The 21417-nt window shown below is 40.7% G+C and overlaps 1 protein-coding gene across 1 annotated transcript; it reads right to left on the minus strand.

Moving 5' to 3' along the window:
• Nucleotides 1-63: 63 nt before the first annotated feature.
• Nucleotides 64-19023, minus strand: gne (glucosamine (UDP-N-acetyl)-2-epimerase/N-acetylmannosamine kinase). Its single transcript, XM_084559746.1, has 14 exons — nt 18652-19023; nt 9201-9269; nt 7545-7693; nt 7149-7395; nt 6839-7046; nt 5520-5672; nt 5168-5380; nt 4627-4714; nt 4162-4372; nt 3872-4001; nt 3556-3777; nt 3219-3401; nt 1728-1844; nt 64-1045 (listed from the first exon to the last, which is right to left on the minus strand). Exons 2-14 carry the CDS (start codon nt 9249-9251, stop codon nt 810-812), a joined length of 2208 nt encoding a protein of 735 aa, XP_084415872.1. The 5' UTR covers nt 9252-9269; nt 18652-19023; the 3' UTR covers nt 64-809.
• Nucleotides 19024-21417: the final 2394 nt, after the last annotated feature.

A 21417-nucleotide genomic window follows, 5' to 3' on the forward strand; every position in this document is an offset into this window, starting at 1 on the left:
TGTCTGTGAGTAGTACATAATGAAATCTTTACATTCCTCATTTGACTTAAACTCTAATTGTTGTAATCTAAAAAATTTATTTGGAACATCTTAAATCAAATAGCAAATAATGTACAATGCAGTATGTGTCATTACATACAAATAATGTGATCATCTTCATAAGGTCCATGGCTAAGAAATGTAAAAAAACAAAAAAGATTCCCATCCAAGCCCTTCAAATATACTATAGCAGACTTTACACTAAAGCAGTTGTTGCTATTCCCACTGATTTAAGATAACCTTAAATTGTTTAACTTAGAAAAAAAAAAACCACAGAAAATTAACATAATGATCAGGCAATTTCCATTCAAGATGTATAGAAAATCTGTCAGTTAGCTAGAACATAAGCTTAACTCATAAATAAAGGTACAGGAGCAAGTTTCAGCAATATTTTGGTCACATCTGAAACATGCTTTCATAATTGACAGACTTGTCCACACACGCAAAGGTAAAGGTGGTTGCTGCCCTGTATGGACTATTCTGGCTTCATTACACATTCTTCATACTGTAGGTATTGTTCAAAATAAGAGGTGGGATTTCGGGTATGTGTAATGAACAAACTTCACTCATTTATCCAGGTTGCAATCTAGACAACAGTCACTAACAAGCAGAAAAAATACATTAAATATAATGTATTACCCAGGCGTAACACTGACACAATGGTTTAGAAATGTCTTCTAGTTATGCTTACGTATCCATTTGTGAAGTATGAGAATTACTGCCACTTTTGCAGTCCCCTGGTTAGTAGCAACTCTGACTAAATTATCAATTTAATATATCCTTCTAGTTGCATAGTCTAACACCATGCTGGCAGCTCCAAGTAAGGCAGGTTCTTCTAATTCCGATGTGACAACTTTGACGCTTTGGGTGGAGATGAGAGCTCTCTGAGAGATGACGTGCTGCACTGGGGCCTGGTAGTAAGAGGCCAGGACTCCAGACAGAACCACTAGTGAGGGGTTGACAATGTGGAGGATGTTGGTGATGCCCACCCCTAGTGCTGTGGATGCTGCAAAGGGGAAGAAGACACAGAGGAGTTAGATTTTTTATTTTATTTTAAGTTTTTACTTTTTTTTTAGTCTTGCGTTAAAGGCAATATCAACTCTCTCTCTTTTTTTTTTTTTTTTTTGCAACTGAAGCGCAAAATAGTACTAGTGGTATCTGGTTCCACATATTTATATGTTTCATGTAAAAACTGAGGCTTCGGAGACTCCAAAAAGCCCATCCTACTGTGATGAGGCTAAAGCCTGGCCAGACACTGCCCACCATTAGGCACGAGCTCTGTTCGTGCAGGAAAGACACAGGGGGGAGTTAGGAACAATATAATTTGAGAAATTCTTTAATTGGACGCAAGATTAGAATACTCCTTTGAGTGAAGGATGAGTCAAGCATCAATCCCAAAATAATTGTAAAGAATACATTCAAAATATTTTTTGTCACTGTTGGCTCGGATGCTGGTATATAGGCAAGATATATCACAGGATATATGAAAAACACTATTAAGTCAAAGTTGTGTGTCTGAGGACAAACGACATCCATGTCACTTTCTGATCCAAAAACCTGATGTGGCTGAAGTTTGTCAAACCCAGGCTGTCCTCTAACATTAAAACAAAACTTGTGTAATTTGAATTACCTAAATAGATGTTTTTTATGTGTTTGTGTTTGTGTGCATGCTTTCTTTGTGCTCTGACCCTTGTTTAGAACAGCTTCAGCCTTGGAGTTCCCCATTCTGGCTGCACTGATGAGGTGAGCAGCACTGATCGGCTCTGAGAGGTTAATATCCATCCCCTCAACCTTCAGCAGGTCCTCTGAAAAAGACACCATCACACAGGTCAGAGTTATGAATGTCAGCCACAGAAAATGGTCAACAGACCTTTGAGACTGGCTTTTAATATAAAGCAGCTACATACACACAATATACTTGTTACCATGCCCACACTCACTGCCATTGTTCTTCCCAAAGTTCCTATCATACTTTTCAAAAAATACACTGCCTTACCAAAAAAAAAAAAAAGTCGCCACCTGGATATAACTAAGCAAATAGGTACAAGCCTCCTATTGGATAATTACTGCATGGGTGATTATCTTTCAGCTGGCAACAAGTTATTTAACCCCAACTGATGCAATGAGTAGCTTCTCATTTCTTAAACAACCACGTCTAAAGACACATCCTGTGGTCGTGGGAAAGATGTTAGTCTGTTTGAGAAGGATCAAATCATTGGCATGCATCAAGCAGAGAAAACATCTAAGGAGATTATAGAAACTACTGAAATTGGGTTAAGAACTGTCCAACGCATTATTAAAAACTGGAAGGACAGTGGGGAACGCATCAGGGTAAGAAGAGAGTCAGATGAAGTGATGCACCCGTTATGCCTAGTGCCTACTGTACAAGCCTGTGGGGGCAGTGCTATGACCTGGGGTTGCTGCAGTTGGTCAGGTCTAGGTTCAGCAACATTATGTGCCCAAAGAATGAGGTCAGAAAAGAGTGGTTCAGGGAGCATGAGACATCATTTTCACACATGGATTGGCCACCACAGAGTCCAGACCTTAACCCCATTGAGGATCTTTGGGACGTGCTGGAGAAGGCTTTGTGCAGTGGTCAGACTCTCCCATCATCAATACAAGATCTTGGTGAAAAATTAATGCAACTCTGGATGGAAATAAATCTTGTGACATTGCAGAAGCTTATCCAAACAATGCCACAGAGAATGCGTGTGGTAATCAAAGCTAAAGGCGGTCCAATGAAATATTAGAGTGTGTCATTTTAGTGGCGGCTTCTTTTTTGGCCAGGCAGTGTAGTTTTCATTGAGAAAACAAGAAGAAGCCAAAGTGAGCCTTTTCGGGTCAACCGTCCATCATTTGTGACAGTCTGTGTCTGTGTCCTGTACTGCTGTCACTAGTCAGACCCTGTTGTTAGCTGTTCAGCCAATTCAGAATGTTGAGTGGAGCCGAACATGGAAATGAGTGCGTCAGTGAAAGAGATCTCTCTTATTGGCTGATAAGCTTTGCAAACAAGTGAAGCAAAACTTTAAAGTGCACCCACAGAAGGCTTTACAATTAGTCTCATCTGAATATTCAAATGCACATATATTTTCACAGTGGCATACGGGGGTCTGCTTGAGAATTTCACACGGCAAAAAAATTAAAACAAAACAAAAACAAAGAAACAATCTATCACTCACCATCATGCAGCCTTTTGGCCTCCCTCTGCAAAGCCATGCCAGATGCATAGGCCTCTATGCAGCCATGGCTGCCACATGAACATTCCGGGCCTTCTAATGAAACCATGATGTGACCCAACTCGGCAGCACAGAACGTGCTGCCATGGATCAGCTCATTGTGATGGATAATCCCTCCTCCAATACCTGCACACAGTGCCAAATTACTTAGTTTAATAGTCAATTACTTTTCAATAAGGCAATAATTAGGATCACAAGTTGTTTCAATTCATAATACATTTAACATTTATAAAACAGTATTAAAAAAAGATCTGCTTTAAGTGTCATCCTGAAGTCTCACCCGTTCCTGTAATGACTGTCACAAAGTTTTCCACTCCTATCCCATGACCAAATTTCCTCTCAGCCAACGCAGCGCAGTTTCCATCATTGTCGACCCAGACGGGTAAGTGTAGGGCGTCTGAGATGGGCGTCCTCAGGTCCACAGATGACCACTCCTGGATCAGCTTGGTGGAGTGTAGGACTATACCTTCTTGTGGGTTTACACGTCCACCTGTGGACACTCCTGAGAAGCAGAATATTTTTAAATATTTCCGTAAATTATAAAATATATGTTTTGGCACGATCACAGTTTTTCATTAAGGAGAGTGTGTCCCTACCGACGCCAAGTATTCTACAGTTAAGGCCCACAGCGTCCCGAATGGCATCATTACACATTTTTAATATGAGATTCATCCTGGCCTCGAAAGTCTGTGGATTGGGCTGTGTGTATTTCTTTAGAATCTTGCCCTGGACAGAGAGATAGGGAATGATGGAGGGAGAGGAACAGAGTGGTGGAGGAGAAAATACAATTAGCATGGTTAGTTTTTCTTTGAATCATTGAAAGCCTCTTAAAAGAAAACATCTGCTTATGTTAAGATGAAGTTGTGAAAGAGTCTATGCAGCCCACCCTCATGCAGATAATAGCAACTCTGAGGTTGGTGCCTCCCAAGTCAATTGCCAGAGCACTCTGTGTCTCCAGGATGTGATCGATGTCCTGGGATATAGTGTCTTTCACAGGGGGGAAACAGAAGGTCTTCTGGAGGGGTTCATCCAGGTCAATGGTACGCAGAAACTTGAGAATACGAATCACTGCGTTGCCATCACCATAAATCTTAGAACTGGTTAGAAACAGAAATATTTTGGTGATTACATTATTACTCTTCTTCAACAGCCACAAGTCTTTTTTTTTTGCATCATAATGCTAATAAACTATTTAGTGTCTATATGGACAAATAAATCCTCAGAATAAATTCAATGCTTTTGAAAAAATTCTAAATTGTCTAGCAGCAAAACACTGTTGTTTCACAGATATTTATGAGACTCCTACTCCCAACTCCATTTATTCAAAATTGTATCGTAATGAAAGTTTTACCAGGGGTATCTCTTCCCAAACTGCAGCTCCAGAGCGTGGTAGATCTTATTCTGAGTGTCGGCATCTCTGACATGAAGAACATTTTCACCTGGTAGGCAGAGAAGTGTCATCAAAGCAGGTAGAAGGAAAAACAATGTGATCTTGATACACAGCTGGTTACACAGTGCTTGGTTCCACAGATCCATCTGAGTAGTTATGATTGGAGCTGTAGTAGGAGCTTTGAAAGCTGAATCAAAAATGACTTGATTGAAATAAAGTACCAAATGCAAAGTAGAAGTTAAATAAAATACTTGTGTGGTCTTGTCGTGGGATCGTTTCAATCTCTTCAGTTCTTCCAGACTGAATGATGAATTGAAGCTCTTTGCTGTTAATTCCCAGTGCTAAGTCCAAATGATAGTATGTCTACTAATATTTACAAATGTTCAAACAAACAATCTGTTGAACAGTGTGAAACTCTGTGGAACCAAACGCATAAACAGCTTTTGCAGAGGTGTGCCTTTTTTCAGCATGTGTGATCTGTCTCATCTTTCGTCATACCTACCGGTTTCTCTGCCCGTCTGCCTGGTTCCCAAGTTAATGACAGGCGTTCCGAAGGCCCCGGCCTCTCGCACGCCACAGCTGCTGTTTCCAATCATGCAGCCAGCATGGCACACAAGCTGGATGAACTGCTCAAAAGGAATGTGCTTTACAGCCCGGAAGTTGGGGTGCTGTTCAATGCCCTTCTTTCGCATGACACGTACCATCTCCTTACTTCCTGTTTACATGAGAAGGGGAAGTTCAAGTGACATCATATTAATCAACTAATCTAATTTTTCCTACGTCTGCTCTGACAAAATATGAAACAAGAAATAAAAATCCTGCCCGAAAATATAAAGTATAAAGGTGTAGCTAACCTGCATCAATATTAGGGAAGAGGATGAGGGTCTTCTTGTTGAAGGAAATCAAAGCATCCAGCATCAGCCCATAGATCTTAATGGAGTGCTGGATGTCTGTAGTAACTGGGTGCTGTAACGCCACAATATAGTCATGATCCTGCACATGGTCACCTGCAACAGGAAAAAAAATCAAACATACAAACTTAACTTTTGTTTGGCACCAGTGGCGGTTCTACACTGAATTATGCCCTGGAGTGAACTTGGAACAGTTTTGTTGCAAAGCACAATCTTACGGTGAAATTAGATCTGGTGTTTGTTAAGACGAATTACTGTTACATAAGCATTGCAAGCATCATAGCAAAAAGGCTAACAAACGTATACCAACAATTAACATTAGCCCTTCATTCATGACATGGATACTGTAATCATACAGAGAGAACATAGCATACTTTTATCTCTTCTTTTTTTCCTAAACTGGTCACCTGATGGCTTTGACCTTTTTCTGTCCTTCTCTGCATTTATTTGACACTCGACAATCAAAGATTTCCATCTCCCCCAGTGCTGTCACTCACAACCAGAAGTCAAGACTAAACCAATTCACCTTGGTGACCACATAATCGTTTTGTATTACCTATTTTTATTTGGCCATTTCACACAATTCATAAATACAAAAACGCGCAGAAGTTATAGGCCTGTATTTATAATATTATTAATGAAATGTGCGTTATATGGAAGAAAGTCAAAGTGTGACTGACTTTAGCCCTTTTATAAAGTGCCCCCCCCGTCTGTTCAATTTGTGGGGCGGCTGTGGCTCAGTAGGTAGAGCGGGTTGTCCACGAACCAGAGGGTTAGCGGTTCGATCCCCGGAATGTGCCACATGCCGAAGTGTCCTTGAGCAAGACACTGAACCCCCAGTTGCTCCCAGTGTGTGGCACTGGTGTGTGAATGTGTGAGTGCTTGTGTGAGCGAATGGGTGGCTGTGTCTCTGACTGTAAAGCGCTTTGAGTACCAATAGGTAGAAAAGCGCTATATAAAAGCAAGGCCATTTACCATTTACCACCCTGCGCCCCCCTCCTCTTTCCCTTTCTCACACACCTTCTGTGCACGGCGCCTTCTCAGCAAGCAGGGGCGCCTGAAGCTGCAGGGGGCGACAATTTGCCAATTCCCTACACAGATATGACAGATAATAGAAAACCATGTATTTTTTTCCAAGTGCTCGTGCCGCCCCCCTTGTGTCATGAAAAAATGCCGCCCCGGGCGACTGCCCGGTTCGCCCGTGCTTAAAACCGCTACTGTTTGGCGCTCTACTTCTGTGCCATGACCGTTTCCCTGCATACCCAGCCAGCTCTTGATGATATCCATGTGGTCATCTCTGTGATGAGTCGACAGCAGCTTATCATACGATGGGCAGCCAGCCAGGAGAATGCGTGAGTGGTCCTCACACATGGCGATGAGGTGCTGCTCTGCCATGCGCGTGCAGCAGGCGTGATAATGTGCCAGTTTACTTATGGCGTGGCGGATTGAGTCATCGATTGTACCGCTAACCTGGAAAAAGGAGCAAGAGATGGCATTAGAAAAGAAGATAAAAGAAACAGAGAGTGAAACAAAAGAACATAATAAAAATCATGATAAAATTAGCTTCCTGACCTCTCCTCCCTCCAAGTGTAGTATTCTAATATTCATCAGTGCTGCAGCAGTGGCCAGAGCCAGAGCATCAAAGCGGTCACCATGTACAACCAGGATGTCGGGGTGCAGTCTCTGTAGGACGTCAGGGAGTTTCACCAGTGCCAACCCTACACTCTCCACCATGGCTGCCTCGTCCTCACCTCTAACAATAGTGTGGAGCTTAGAGCCGATGTCAAAATCATCCTGCTCAATCATGCGAAAGGTGTTCCTGCAGCATTAATGAGTGTGAGCAATTTCATATCAATTTCATTTCAAATCTAAACATGTGACAGTTTATACATAATGTTGTTGCGTTAGCAGGTGTGCTCCAATTTAAAGAGTACTTCACTATTTTAGAAGAGAGTCAGTTGGTCTTACCCGTAGTCATCAATGAGATGTGAACCAAGCACCACAACTTCCAGTTCAAACTCGTCAGGGTGGGATTTAATCCCAAACATGATCGGGGCCAGCTTGGAGTAGTCTGCTCTGTTGCATGTCGCTACACAAACTCTCAACTTCTTCTTACACTACAACGAATGAAGGTGTAACCACCACATGCACACAAAGACACACACAGAGAGCATTAGTTCATGTAGTCTGCAAAGCACAAAAACTGCCTTTCTGTCCACTTGGCGCCTGATTTGTTAAGACTTACAACAAGAAACAGCTATTTCATTGAGGTCTGAATTACTGTCACCACTTTAACTACAGAATAAAGGTCCATATTAGGGATGGCTCGATCCGATACTTAGGATCGGTATCGGTCCGATATTGGTCAAAATTTCAGGATCGAACATCAAAAAAAATAACTATAGCCCGTCCGATCCGATACCTAAGCCCAAATGCTCAACTTAACTTAACGCGACGTGGCGTAAACAGAGAGCAGCTGCTGCAAGCGTGTGTAAACAGAACGTCGTGACAGTGAATTTGCCTAGCGCTCTTATCATGTCAGCTGTGTGGAGTTACTTTGCACACAAGGAAGAGAAAGGTAAAACAGCCGAATGCAACTTGTGCAACGTGAGTGTCTCAAGGGGTGGCAGCAGCACTGGACGCAAGTGTTGGTGACAGTTATTTAAAGTTAGCAGTCACTTAAAGCAGCTATGTGTCCTATAGCAGGGGTGCCCATTACGTGATCGCGATCGACCGGTGCGGGTAGATCGCGTGCCATTGGGAGGAAAAAAAAAAAAATAATGTTTTAGATGTTAGTCTGGCTTAACAGTTATCTGTTGCAGCTCCAAAACAAACAGCAAGACAAACGTTCATCTTTATTTTTACTTTATATTTGCAACATACCCTCAGTTCAGCGGCACACATCCACAGCCACGCACCACTTCAACCACAACTCAAGACTACCGTCTTTCTTAAAGAGACAGCGCTATTTTTATAAAGGTGAAGTGCACCATTTTTCTTGATAAAAATAAAAAAACAAAGATGGATAGAGCTTTTAACACTGTAGCACCAATCAATATGACTTAGGATAGGTAGATCACTTTGACTTGGTCAAAAGTAGCTCGCAAGCCAAAGAAGTGTGGACACCCCTGTCCTATAGTCTTCAATGGAACATTGGAACTGAGTCCATTCTATATCTAGTTTGATATGGGTGTTTTACATACAGTTCAACCCCAGAGGTTACATGTGAAAGAAGAAACATTCAAGTTTGCAGTTTGCACTGATTTGAAGTTTAAATAAAGAGCTTATGGCGTGAGGCACATCGTGGGCTATTTTATTTCTTCCCTTAGGGGAGCAGAATATTTGTTGCACAGTTTGACCATGGTGTTTTTAGATGTCCATACTGAGCAAAGTACATCTATACAAACTATATGTATTATTAACAACTTAACAGAGGAGAAAAGAAGGTATCGGATTGATATCGGTATCGGCAGATACTCTAAGTTGCAGTATCGGTATCGGTATCGGACATGAAAAAGTTGTATCGAGCCATCCCTAGTCCATATGTGTTTGATTTTAACAATTAAAGACTAAAAATGTTCTCAGTAAACTCATTTTTCTATGGAGCCAAATACAAAGTCCCACCTTTTGTTCATCCATCTTTTCCCTCTCCATCTTTTCTCTGCCTCTTTGCATTTTCTGGGAGTACAGTTCCTAGAAAACAAAGGCAAGAGTAGGTGAGAGCCCATAACGACTTTGTAAAGCAGAATATTACCATTATTGTCATTATCCAAATCTACCCACAGGTCATACTCACTTGGGCCTTCCAAATACTCAGTAGCTGAAGCATGAAACACAACAAGACTACACTAAAAATACTATATTTTACATAAAGAAGACATGCCAACACATTTTTCCGAAAATGGAAAACATGCTGTAGGGAACTGCTTTGCAAAGCAAAACAAGGGTCACACGCACACCTGGTCACGGGAGGAAACTGGTCAGCGACAAGGAGGAAGCATTACTTTTCATTTCTTGTAGTATGTGCTTTGATGCTGAACATCGCTACAAATGAGCCAGCCAGGGTTTGGCGGTTCCAGAGAGCTGTAACCAAATAAGCCGGGTGCGTAAATGATGCAGTGGAGAATAAGAAAAACCGCAGGTGACACTTCCAGTGTTAGCAAACAGATCAAACAAACCAACTTACATAAAAAACAAAACAAAAACAAAACAAAACCATAAAGTGTATGTTGTCCAATTGTCCTAATTCAGGTATTTGACTTTTGTCGTCACATGGGTATTTTTTGCAGCGGTTTCCCAATAGCCAGGTTGAGGAAGTCTGTTTAAACCCCAAAATCTCAGATGGACAGTATGAGAAAAGTAAGAGAAGGAAGGGAAGAGGGGCTTAACAGAGTGAATCACACATAAGTGAATCTCCTACAATAGCCTGGATATATTCACAGCATGCATGTGTCTTATACTAATTTTAGCTGATAATGTTCTACACCTACACAAACCTATAACTATATAACTTCAACTGTTGAAATACATGACTAGCTCAAGTTATACACTGACATGCCAAAACATCCATTGTGAAAATATCGGTTGTCCGTCTTTTTTTTTTTTAACCTTCTACTGTCTTCAACTGTGCTGATTTTTTTCAGTCATGGTGGTTCAATGAGTCCAACAGAGAATCCTCTTTTTTCTGTTTTTGCTGCCATCTGCTGCCATCTGCTGCCATATAGGCATCATGGCATTTGAATTTCTGCCTATTAAGCATTCACAGCTTAGCTCTTAAATAAAAAAGGTCTGTACATTTTTTTCTGATGTCCTTTCCAGAAAACAAACAGAGCTAACTAAAGAGGTAAAGCACAGGGACTTCAAATTCCAGAGCAGATTAAGTGTTGGGAATTTAGAAACTTCCAAGGTAACGTTTAAACACTGGCTGAGCTGCATTTTACTCCTCTGGATTTCTGGGAACAAGGGGTCATTGACATCAGAACAAAAAAAATAAAGACAAAAAAGCAGCAGCACAAAGACAGGGCTCCCACTGTGGCACAAATGTTTCTGTTGTCGGAGCCATTTCTTATCACATTCCACAATGCCTGTAATATTATAATATCATAACACTTTGAACTTTTCATGTATTCTAACAGCTTCAGAAGAACTCTCCCACATACTTTACCAACGTTTGGTGTCTCTGTCTGACATTTTGGAACGGCTCATATTCGCTCAACACGCTCTGTCCTGGGGAAGCTGACAAGTGACCAGTGTAAAGTACAGGTGTGAACACACCCAGGGCGCAATGAAGCTGCATTTGAGCGATCCGATCAACTCTGACCACACTTGGAGGTGGTCTGGGTCACATTTTACCTCATTGCTTTGGTAGTGTGAATACACAAAGAATATTGAGTAATATTGAAGACCTCGAACTTAATAGGGGTACTCTTGCGTCAGCTGATTTTTGCTTCAACCACTATTATAAATATATGCCAGAAAAGGAAAAAGCACCGCAAGTGATGTCTGTTCATTAGTAATTGTTACTACTAAAGAAATTTTATTCTATACTATTATATAAAAAGTATTCAGTCCTTGCTGACAAACTAAATAATAAATAAATCTAAACAAGAATTAACAAACGAAACGACTGAATATGAGCAATCAGATTCTGTCATTAATTAACGTGTTGGCAAGTGGTTAATGATTGACCAGATCGTAACGTCAGGGCAGAGATGAATACATTTAACATTACATGTGGGCTAAATCGCGACACATACACACTAAACAGCAGCTAAAACTAAAATAAAATACTGTACTACGCTGCAAATGACGCCAGTGTTTATTCACACGCAGAACGCAAAACTTGGATCGGATTTGGAAAGCTGGCTGGAGACGCATTTTACTACCAGTGTAAACACAGGCAATAAAAGCTGGCCACTTGCGATCGGACTGCCCAGGACGGATTTTATTGCAAGGTTGTAATAGGGCCTGAGTAAAATTAACAGTGTCTCTTCCTGCTATCATTCATTTTTCGTGTGCTTATTCTTTTTAAGATCCACTTACAAATATTGCTCTGTTCGTAGGGTATAGAGTATGTATTCTGAGATGAAACAGTTCCTAACAAGCACAAGAATTGAAATTCTAGAAGAATAGATGAAAAGTACTAGCAAAATAAGATCAGATACGGATTGATGGATTCTAAATTGAACAGATTTGTTCAACTTACTAACTTTTCTTTAACTTTTTTGTCAAGATAGTCATGTATAGTCTGCTCAGGCCGCTGCTTTTGCAGGTGAAAATGAGCTGACTGTAACAGCTTCACTGAAACTTTAGTCAGTTGGTAAAGGTGCTCTCTCTAAGCCATGGATACCACTCTGTGTCTTTTCACTACCAATCAAACTCTGGCAAAGAGTTTAGGCTTTAGACCCTAATGCTGTAGATGACGTACACCTCCCCAGAAATGTAACTGTGTAAATGGTCCACTCTTGGTAGTAGCGTGTTTCTGCTTTAGTATTTCCATCTGCTTATCCATCTCCACAATTTTTGAACTGATTGTTTTGCATCAGTAAAGATGGAACACATCGGGGCAGTTTGGAGATACAAACATTTGTGGGACTTGTCTTCGACGAAATTTCGGCAAAATTTCATCGAAAGTTTCAGTCACAGTGGAGCAGGAAGCAGAAACAAAAATTAACCCGACTGGCAAAGCAGACACAGTTCCGACTAGTGTTTGAGTGGAGCCAGACTGACGAGCACACTAGTATAAATGGCACACACCAGCATAGGCTAAATGCATAGGCCTTTAAGAGTACAGTAGTATAGGGGACTGGACTACTATTATTTGAAAGTAGTTTGTGTAAATCTGGTGTAAAAGTATCATATCTTCAGTTAAATCTTTAGCTATAGCAATCAATAACTTCAATAACTAATAAACAATAACTAGCCAATACCTTTTATAAACAACGAACTACAAAATTGATCAAATGCTGTTGACACCCACCTATGACCACTTTCAACGGCTGAGTCCGTTGATGATCAGTTACAATGAATCATGATATGACTGGTATGCAAACATACAAAAGCCCTACCCTGATGGTGCAGAGCTTGCAGTCCCAGTCGCGCGGAAAGATCCTTAAACAAAAGTTCAATTGGGTATCCGTGCTAACAAAAGCTACTAAACCTAGGAAATTCCACCCAGCGTATGATGTCACTTTCTTTTCTGGCGTCAGAGATGATGATGAGACATGAGATATTTTAACACCTTTTTACAGCCATGCATGCAGAGAATGTACCCAGCCCTGCCAGTGAACAAACAGTGGCACAGCCAGACATTCTGGTTCTATTGGTCAGTGTGTTACCAGCATGCTGCTCTCAAACTTGATTATTTAACAGGAATAAAATAAAGGGAAACTAAATAATAATAGGATGGACAGTTTGGTGATTTACAACTGCTTTTTTCCCTCAACTGATGAAGACAATAAATTTCAAAAAGTGCGACTGCAAAGAGGAATGCGATTTGTGGCTTTAGTTAGGGCCTAACTAAAGCCTAACTATTTAGGAAGAAGAAGAAGACAGCTAGGCGTTTCAAATTAAGTGAAGCACCCCAGCAGTCACTCAACTTCTCTGTCATAACTATGTGATGTGGTCAAATCAACTTTAAGCCTGGGGGTAAATCCTGTGACTTACTCTGGATTTCATTAACTCAACTGTGACTTTTACTCAAGCATCACAAGACAGCATCAGCAGCGGGCATTATGGTATGGGGGCGGGAACACATGCACAAAAGCAAAAGCAGAGATGACACAGCAACAGAGGCATACTGAGATGCCAGAAATACAGAAACAGAGGGAGGTAATGACATAAAGTGAGAAATAAAGGAAGGATCGGAAAATAATGACTAAAAACGGGACAGTGATGAAAGAGAAGAAAGGCCGTCTGACTCACATGAGGGTTTATGCACAAAGAGCCTTGATGCTTTTCCATCCCACACCTCTGTGAATTCCTGGCAAGTATTCCGCTCTTATCTTTTCCAAATCCTTTTTATTTTTCAATTAAATCCCGGCTACATTAAACAATAGACAGAGGGCAAGCACAAGACTGCAAATAGCGGTAGGAGAAAAGAGGAGAGGGAGCTAGGGTGACACAGGCATAGAGATGGGGGAGGGGCTGTGTGAGACTAGGGTTGGGCTGGTTTGGATGAAAGCCCACGATTGGCTGAGCGGACTGAAGACAGACCATGCGCCATCGTTCCAGACTTGCAGCAAAGGGGAGGGCTGCCACATAATCAAATACACACTGCTTCCATATAATCTCTGACTAACAATATATCTGCAATAAAGGTGTAGGTAATCAGAAAACAATTTGGAGAATTATCAGTTGCGTGCTTCAGATTAAAATTCCTTTTTTAATCTGGGTTTCTTGTATGGCTTTGTGAGAATGACTTTTCCCATGAAAGTCTAGACCACAGAAAGGGATGAGTGCCTTTGGTTGCTTTGGCACACACAGTAAAGGCAGAAGAGGAGTTCAGCCCTACTTCTGATGAAACTCACTCTCCACACAAATAACCTTTATAGTATAATAGTGCTTCTGTGAAGCTTTGAATGGTGTAGCTTTTGTGATTCACGCCCCTAAAATACCCCTGCTTAGAGGGAGCGTTTGCTTTCCTACAAAGTAGGGGTATTTTTTTCTGGATATCCAATCAGTGTTGATAGTAATCACAGTCAGGAGAAACAAATTCCTGAGTGTAGCGTTCACTGAGAGATTTCTTTCTCCTAATGACAGAGAAAGAGGGGTCTGAGTTGCCCTGCTGGAAAAACTATAATTGCACTGCCTACATTTACCAGGATGCATTGCACGCAAGCAATTTGCCCTGCTGGTTTAGTATTCAGCCTGAACACGAGGTGCCCTTACATAGTAATACCTGACTGCTTGACTAGAACATCAACAAAGATAAATGGAATAATAAGATCATTCAAACATGGCAAACACGAAAGTCAGCGTACCTGTTTAGCAACCCCCTAATCTTAGATTATCGTTGCCAAAACAACTGTCACTTGCCATAATGAGTACAACCTTTGATTAACTGTGGCTTCTTTATGGGGAAAACAAAATGACCTACCAGGTTTTTCACTGGAGAATCATTGGGACATGTAGTGCCAACGATTGCTAAATGGCCAAGTCTGCAATCCTGTTCTGCAGCATTGCTAGGCTTTGAGGACAACGCTGCTATTGTTGCTTATAGAGCCCGACCGATATATCGGCCGGCCAATATTATCGGCCGATATTAGGCATTTTCAAAACTATCGGTATCGGCATTTATAATGGCCGATAAATGAATATTTCAAAAATAAAATAAAAACGAAACACACTTCAACCATGACATGAGTGTTGGCGTTGTATAGTTTAGTTTGTCCACCAGAGGGCACTCTACACCGTCCCTGTTGGCAACACTCCAGCCAGAGTCGGCAGAGAGAACCAGTTATCCGCGAGTAAGATCATCGGTGAAGTGTGTTCATGGTGAGTTGGTCACGAGACATACATTGCTTGAATAACAATTAAAAGAACATCCCCATCAGTTCTCTTAACTCAAATAAGCATGACAAAATTCGTGACTATCATGTCCAGTTTTGCTGCTGTTAAATAAGCCTAGAGTGAAGCGGAATTAGCTAATTACGTTACGTTGTTACAGTGTAGTTGACTGACTGTCCTTTTAACTTTTGACAATGTGACTGCAGTATTTCTTTAATAGCGTGACAGTTATAGCAATGAGACGTATCATCTCTCCTTGGCCTGTTATATTGAAAATGTATGTTTTACAATTTGCAGTATGACGTTATCCATTGCTAAATTATGGCTCATCATAGACGAGCTAACCACAAAGCTAGCTAATGCCACTATCAGTGGAAGACCGCTAACGTTAACATTAATGAGCTTGGAAACCACAACGAACTTATTCTGCCTAAATAAAGTACTGTAATGATTACTGTATTTATAACTAGCATATCTCTAGTTACAGTCCCTGCATTGTAAAATGTAAGTTAGACTTGCGAGGAGTGAACATTTAGACATAGAGAAAAAGTATCAAACGTAGCTTGTGCATAAAAGTTAGCTTTTCTTCTACACGTGTGTGAAATCCAATGACGCCAAGTGTGCGTTGCAGACTGTCGTTCAGCCGCAGCATTAACGAGTCACATAATGGATTTAGATCGCTAAATAGTAGGTTTTAGAAGGCAGGCAGCAACTGATTGAAAATGGTTTGATGTAGCTTGATGGAAAGAATTTAAAAAGTGCAGGTAAAGGGATGCATTATCATATTATTTTAGTTAAAACTCATAAATAACTACAAATAACTAATGTTAGGGAAATCTGTTAATGCTTTGTTGCGCGTTTCTGAAAAAAAAATATCGGCCGACATATCGGAATATCGGATTTTAAAACCAACAAATATTTGTATCGGTATCGGGCTTCAAAATCCTTTATCGGTCGGGCTCTATTTGCTTATGATTTAATCATTTGTAACCAACAAGAGATTTTTAGTAAGAAAACCTAGACGAAGAAGTCCAAACTCTGATGTTCATTTGTAGGGCGGATTCGAGATGGCACACTTTAAATTTGCAAAAGGACAAATTTGCTTAAACTTCACAAGCCTTTGGTGCTACAGTGGAAACACACCATTAACTATTTATATATGTATGAATAAAGCACTGAGCTCATGCCCACTGTAATATATGACTGCTGACTTGTTGAGTGTGCAGCCACCTCTTAGGTTTTGTTAATCATTCCAAAAATACTATTCCCATAATAGCTTACCACAATAGCTTATGGGAATAGTACAATTAGTGAGTGCTTGATGAGTCACTGTTGGACTCTGGTCTTATCTCTACAACATCTGAATGCCTGTATCTTACTGGTCAGAGGCACTTTGGTTTTGCATGATCGTAAATGTGTGATAAACTAAGCTATAACTACGACGCAGCTTCATCTGATTCAGGCATGTTCATCGGTTCACCAGGGGCCAGGGGCCCTCTGTTTATTTAAGAAGTTCATGGACCTAGAGGATTCTGCTTTCTTCAGTTTACCTAAAAAGATCAAGGTAACTTTCAGCAATCAGCATTTTATCAGGGTAAATTTATTTAGGAAATATATATAAAATTAAATTAAATAAACAAACTGCAACAACACACAGAGTAGAATGACATGCATTTTACACAACAAACTCTTCAACTTAAATAGAGAAGCCACAAAGAAGACCCTGTTTGTATGTCTGGAGGGAAATTCCTCCAGTGGTGTTAAACAACCTTGATGGAAGGCCCTAGGCAATAGGTTTCCTGGGAGGAAAAGAAGTGCCCTGAATATGCTAATTTCAATGTGACTTTCACATGAGCCCCACTGTCCTCTTCTAACGATACCATATGTTCGCAAGAGCATTTATCTGTAAATAATCTTCATTACTTTACAATTTGTAATAATAAATTAGTTGATTAACTATTTAGTAGATCTCCAATAAAAAATATCAAGTACTAACTGTTCCACATTGTAGTCACCTAATATGCTAGTAAATGTCAATACATGTTTGGATTTTACAGCAATGGTCAGAGAAATTAAGGCTTTTGGAATTTGCATGTTTCCTGAAAACAAGGAAATAATGAGCAGATTAACAGATAAGAAAATGGAACTAATAATTAGTTGCAGTCTTAATCCGGATTAATGACAGCTCGGTCAAGTGAATAATATTCCTGCCAAACGTGCTGCACTGTATCACACAAATAAAAAGCTCTGTATTTGAACTGTGGGAACGGCATCAGCTCTACAAACGTTCAGCAAAAACGATCAGGAACCAAGCGGCAGTGACATCCTGGTTCACAAAGGACAGAGGTAATGCCACATCACTACACACCAAAGGGTTGTTTCAAACTCTTAGGGTGCAAGAGCAAACAAAGCAGTGGATCGTTTCTGTCTCTTTTTAATTTGACACAATTTGTTTCTGACATTTACAAACAAGATTTAATCATCTAACTATCAAACATCAAAGATATACACACTTGCCAATTAATTAGGTACACTAGTGGCAACAAATGCAACAGTCCTGCACTAAATCCCATATGATAATGTTGAGTTTTTGTTGAAACAGTGTGTGTTAAACAGTCTGTTATTTAGCCTCCTGCACTGGCTAAAATAGTTTTGACAAAATAACAGAAATAAATGTTGGTAAAAAAAAAACACAATTCAAGACACAGTTGAATCAACAGCCCTCTCAGTTATTTGAAACAAATGTTGAATACCATAACGTCGATGAAGCTAAGATTAAGTGTCGGACTGCTACATAACAATACATTTGTTTTTATTAGTGTACCTAATGAACTGGCAAGTGATTGCTCCCACCGTCTTAATACCGTACTGCCATCTAATGTCCTCATCCGAAGCTACTAGCTCCCATAAGATCAATGGATCTATTACCTGGGCTAACAGAAAGTAGTGATGCGTTTGAGGCACATCTTCACAATCAACACAACGGTATCAACCAGTGATAACCTAACATAATCATTGGTTTTCCGAGAGTGTGACTATCTTTCTATTTCAACGTTACCTCAATGGATTTAATATGCCAGTACGCACCTTTTCATTCAGTCGCTTTTAGAAAAGTTTGTTAGCTAAACTAAAGATTTACGTCCCTGGGAACAATTCGCTCACTTGAACGTGAAGTTACGTTGAAGCAGTTTATGATAAGCACGTCAACAGGACAAGTTACTTTTGTCTCGTTAGGTCTCGTTAAGTCCCCAAGATAAAAAGTCAGTCTCAGGTCTTTAGCTACAAAGTTACGCTAGCATTAGCTAGCTCGTTGACAAGTAAGCAAGACGCTAGTTTTTGTTAGTGCGATGTCATCACCGTCATCTTAATGTCAGTGAGGTGATTTACGGTTAATGTTTGGGACACGTAGCCGAAAACCCCCTCAAATACTGAATGAACGCTTCGCAGTGGCCTAACGTTCAAAGTTGGCTAATGTTAGCTAGTGATGAAAACCCAGGGTAAGTTCACTGAAGTTATCAGTGTTTGGCCGTTACCATGCTCAGACGGGATTCTACGTAATAACACTTACCTTCAATAATCCAGAGACGCTGGTTTCATCTCATGCCGAAACAAGCGATGGTTACAATCGTTAATTTCCCCTCAGCTATATGTTTTCAATGGTTTCCAGCGAACGTTACAAGACATCTGGATACAAACACGAGGGGGCGGACTACGCGAGAACGGTATGGACAAGACCGGATATGCATTGTTTGGACCTTCACAATAAAAGCCGCAACCATGACTTCATCAGAAAGTAAATGTCAAGATTCAGAGTAAAAGTCGTGTTTATTTCCACAGTTGATTAATAAAAATATGCTGATGTGTGAAATACTTTCTCCTAGTCCCAGTGTGCAGACATGACACAGACAATAACCACTCCTACCACACTAGTTTTATTATTATCACCACTTCTATCACAATATATGTTTATTATGGCACAGAATACACAGAAGTACCTACTCATTTGCCAAAACATTAGGTACACTAATGAGTGCATTCTAATGTTCTGCAATAAATTCTCCTCCATGACTGTTCTAATGTGCAGGTTATGATGAAATAGCACTAGAAAGGAAGTCATTCATCTGTATGAACATTTTGGAGGATCTAGCTTGTGGTGTGGTTAAACTGGATTAAAAAAAAACACAGAAATGTTTTTGTTATTTAGCCTAGACTAAAATGAGGTTGTCAAAATAACGGAAACAGAAACATGTCTGTGTACGGGGTGACACTGTGGCGAGGTGGTTAGCACTCCCGGGTTCGAATCCATGGGCCGACTGGGCCTTTCTGTGTGGAGTTTGCATGTTCTCCCTGTGTCTGTGTGGGTTCTCTCCGGGTACTCAGGCTTTCTCCCACCGTCTAAAGACATGCTAGTTAGGTTAATTAGTGATTCTAAACTGGCCGTAGGTGTGAATGTGAGTGTGAATGGTTGTCTGTCTTTCTGTGTTATCCCTGCGATAGACTGGCGACCTATCCAGGGTGTACCCCGCCTCTAGCCCGTTGACAGCTGGGATAGGCTCCAGCAGACCCCGACACCCTTCACAGGACAAGCGGTTACAGAAGATGAATGAATGAATGTTTTGGTACAACATAATACAAATCAACAGTACTACAAACCACAGATCTCTCAGTTGATGCTTAATACCATGACTTCATGAAATGAAGACTTAGTGTAGGACTGTACTATAGTTAATATATATGATCAGGCATAATTGTGTAGGTCCAAAACCGGTTGGTAATTGTGTACTGAATTTTGAGACAGTTTGGAAACTTTTATTTTCTTAACCACTACACGGAAGTGTTCTTGGTTTATTTTTCCAAACTTTACCGTCGCTGCAGGCCACTGCTCAGCTACGCCAGGAAGCCTGGCAACAACGTAGAAAACTACGGAAATACGCACGTGTATAATATATTGAGAGTATTTAGCTGCGTGTTAAATGAACACCAGCAGATGTGGTTGTAGTCTGTCTCTTCCAGATATACAGAAAGATATTATTTAAGTGAAATCTAAAATGTAAGGCTTGACTATATTTTAGTTAGTGTTATACAAGTACAGTCTGCAGCATGCCTGCTGGATGTGTGCAAACAGACCTGCCAGTAGGTCACATTAATATGACCTTCAAGAGCAACCCATTCTTCTTCTCGTCCTGTGGCATGAACCCAACCAGACACGGAGAGAAAAACATATTACGGTGGTTTTATTAAAATGTGCACAAGTGCAGAGCAGCGTAACCACACAGCCGAGGTGGAAGTTGCAGCGTTTTGTCTCAGATGCAGCCCCCATAAAGGCTGCTGCTTTTTTATGACTGCTGCATTGCAGGGCTATTTCCCTTCACAATCTAGGCTGTGGTTGCATAAGAACTGATGGCATCATTTGTGGTCTGGAGATGGGTGGAGGAGGCCTGGGAGGGATTAGGGAAGAGAAAGTTAGGAAAGAAAGGGAAAAGATTGAGTGCCGTGGTGAAGATAGGGAGTGGACCAGTTCAAATAGATCAATAGTTGGGTGTGTGCGGGGGTTGAGCAGGGATGGGGTAAAGGGGGGGTGACCTGGGGCATGAGCGAAGGAGAGCGCGTGTCTGAGTGTGTGACGCATTAGGACGTGCACAGAGACAGAAATGCACTTACTTTATCTCCCGCTCTGCTTCCTGCTCATCCCCCTCCTCCAACTCAGTGTGTGTGTGTGCATACATCTGGGGGGATCCTCTTGGTCTCAGCAGTGCAGTGTCTAAGCTTTAATAAGCAGCATTGCACTGCAGGACTGTCTGCTGTCTCTGCAGATAAATTCAATGACTGTAAGCCAGCAGGACACTATTATTCAACCAAATTATAATGGTTTATTTTCCTGCAAACTGACATGAACTCTGTTGCCTGTAAATTCTCAGTTGTTTTTATTCCACAACGTTTGTCTATGTCTGAATAAACTGGATATACCTGTTTTTTCAAAATTTCAAAGATGCATTTTAATATAAAGATTTACTATAAAGTATTGAGACTGTTTTTATGTCCCTTCCTCGTGGTTACATGTATGGGGTGGTGTTTCATAAGCATACAGCAGCAATAATACATTAACAGAAAGGCTTATCCATAGAGCACCTTGCATCTTACATTAGTCACTGAAACAGTTCTAAGTCACAAAGACAGAAAGATCGTATTACAGTGAAAGCACTGTTATGTGAGCAGGGTCACTGTCAGGGGGCAAACCAAGCAATTATCTGCAGCCCCATGATAAAAAAAAAAAAAGAAAAGGAGAAAAGAGAATGGGGCCCTTAGATAGCTACCTTTTGGCATTTTAGCAAAT

Source organism: Chelon labrosus, assembly GCF_963514085.1.
Source record: "Chelon labrosus genome assembly, chromosome: 2".
Lineage (NCBI taxonomy): Eukaryota > Metazoa > Chordata > Actinopteri > Mugiliformes > Mugilidae > Chelon > Chelon labrosus.

Bases quoted from the DNA above. Each gene is read 5' to 3' on its own strand.
- gne (XM_084559746.1), bottom strand. From the start codon at position 9,251: ATGCAAAGAGGCAGAGAAAAGATGGAGAGGGAAAAGATGGATGAACAA. The intron at 7,694-9,200 runs GTGGGACTTTGT...CATTCGTTGTAG, and splicing joins AAAAGATGGATGAACAAAAG to TGTAAGAAGAAGTTGAGAGT. The intron at 7,047-7,148 runs GTCAGGAAGCTA...TCCTTTTTCCAG, and splicing joins TACACTTGGAGGGAGGAGAG to GTTAGCGGTACAATCGATGA.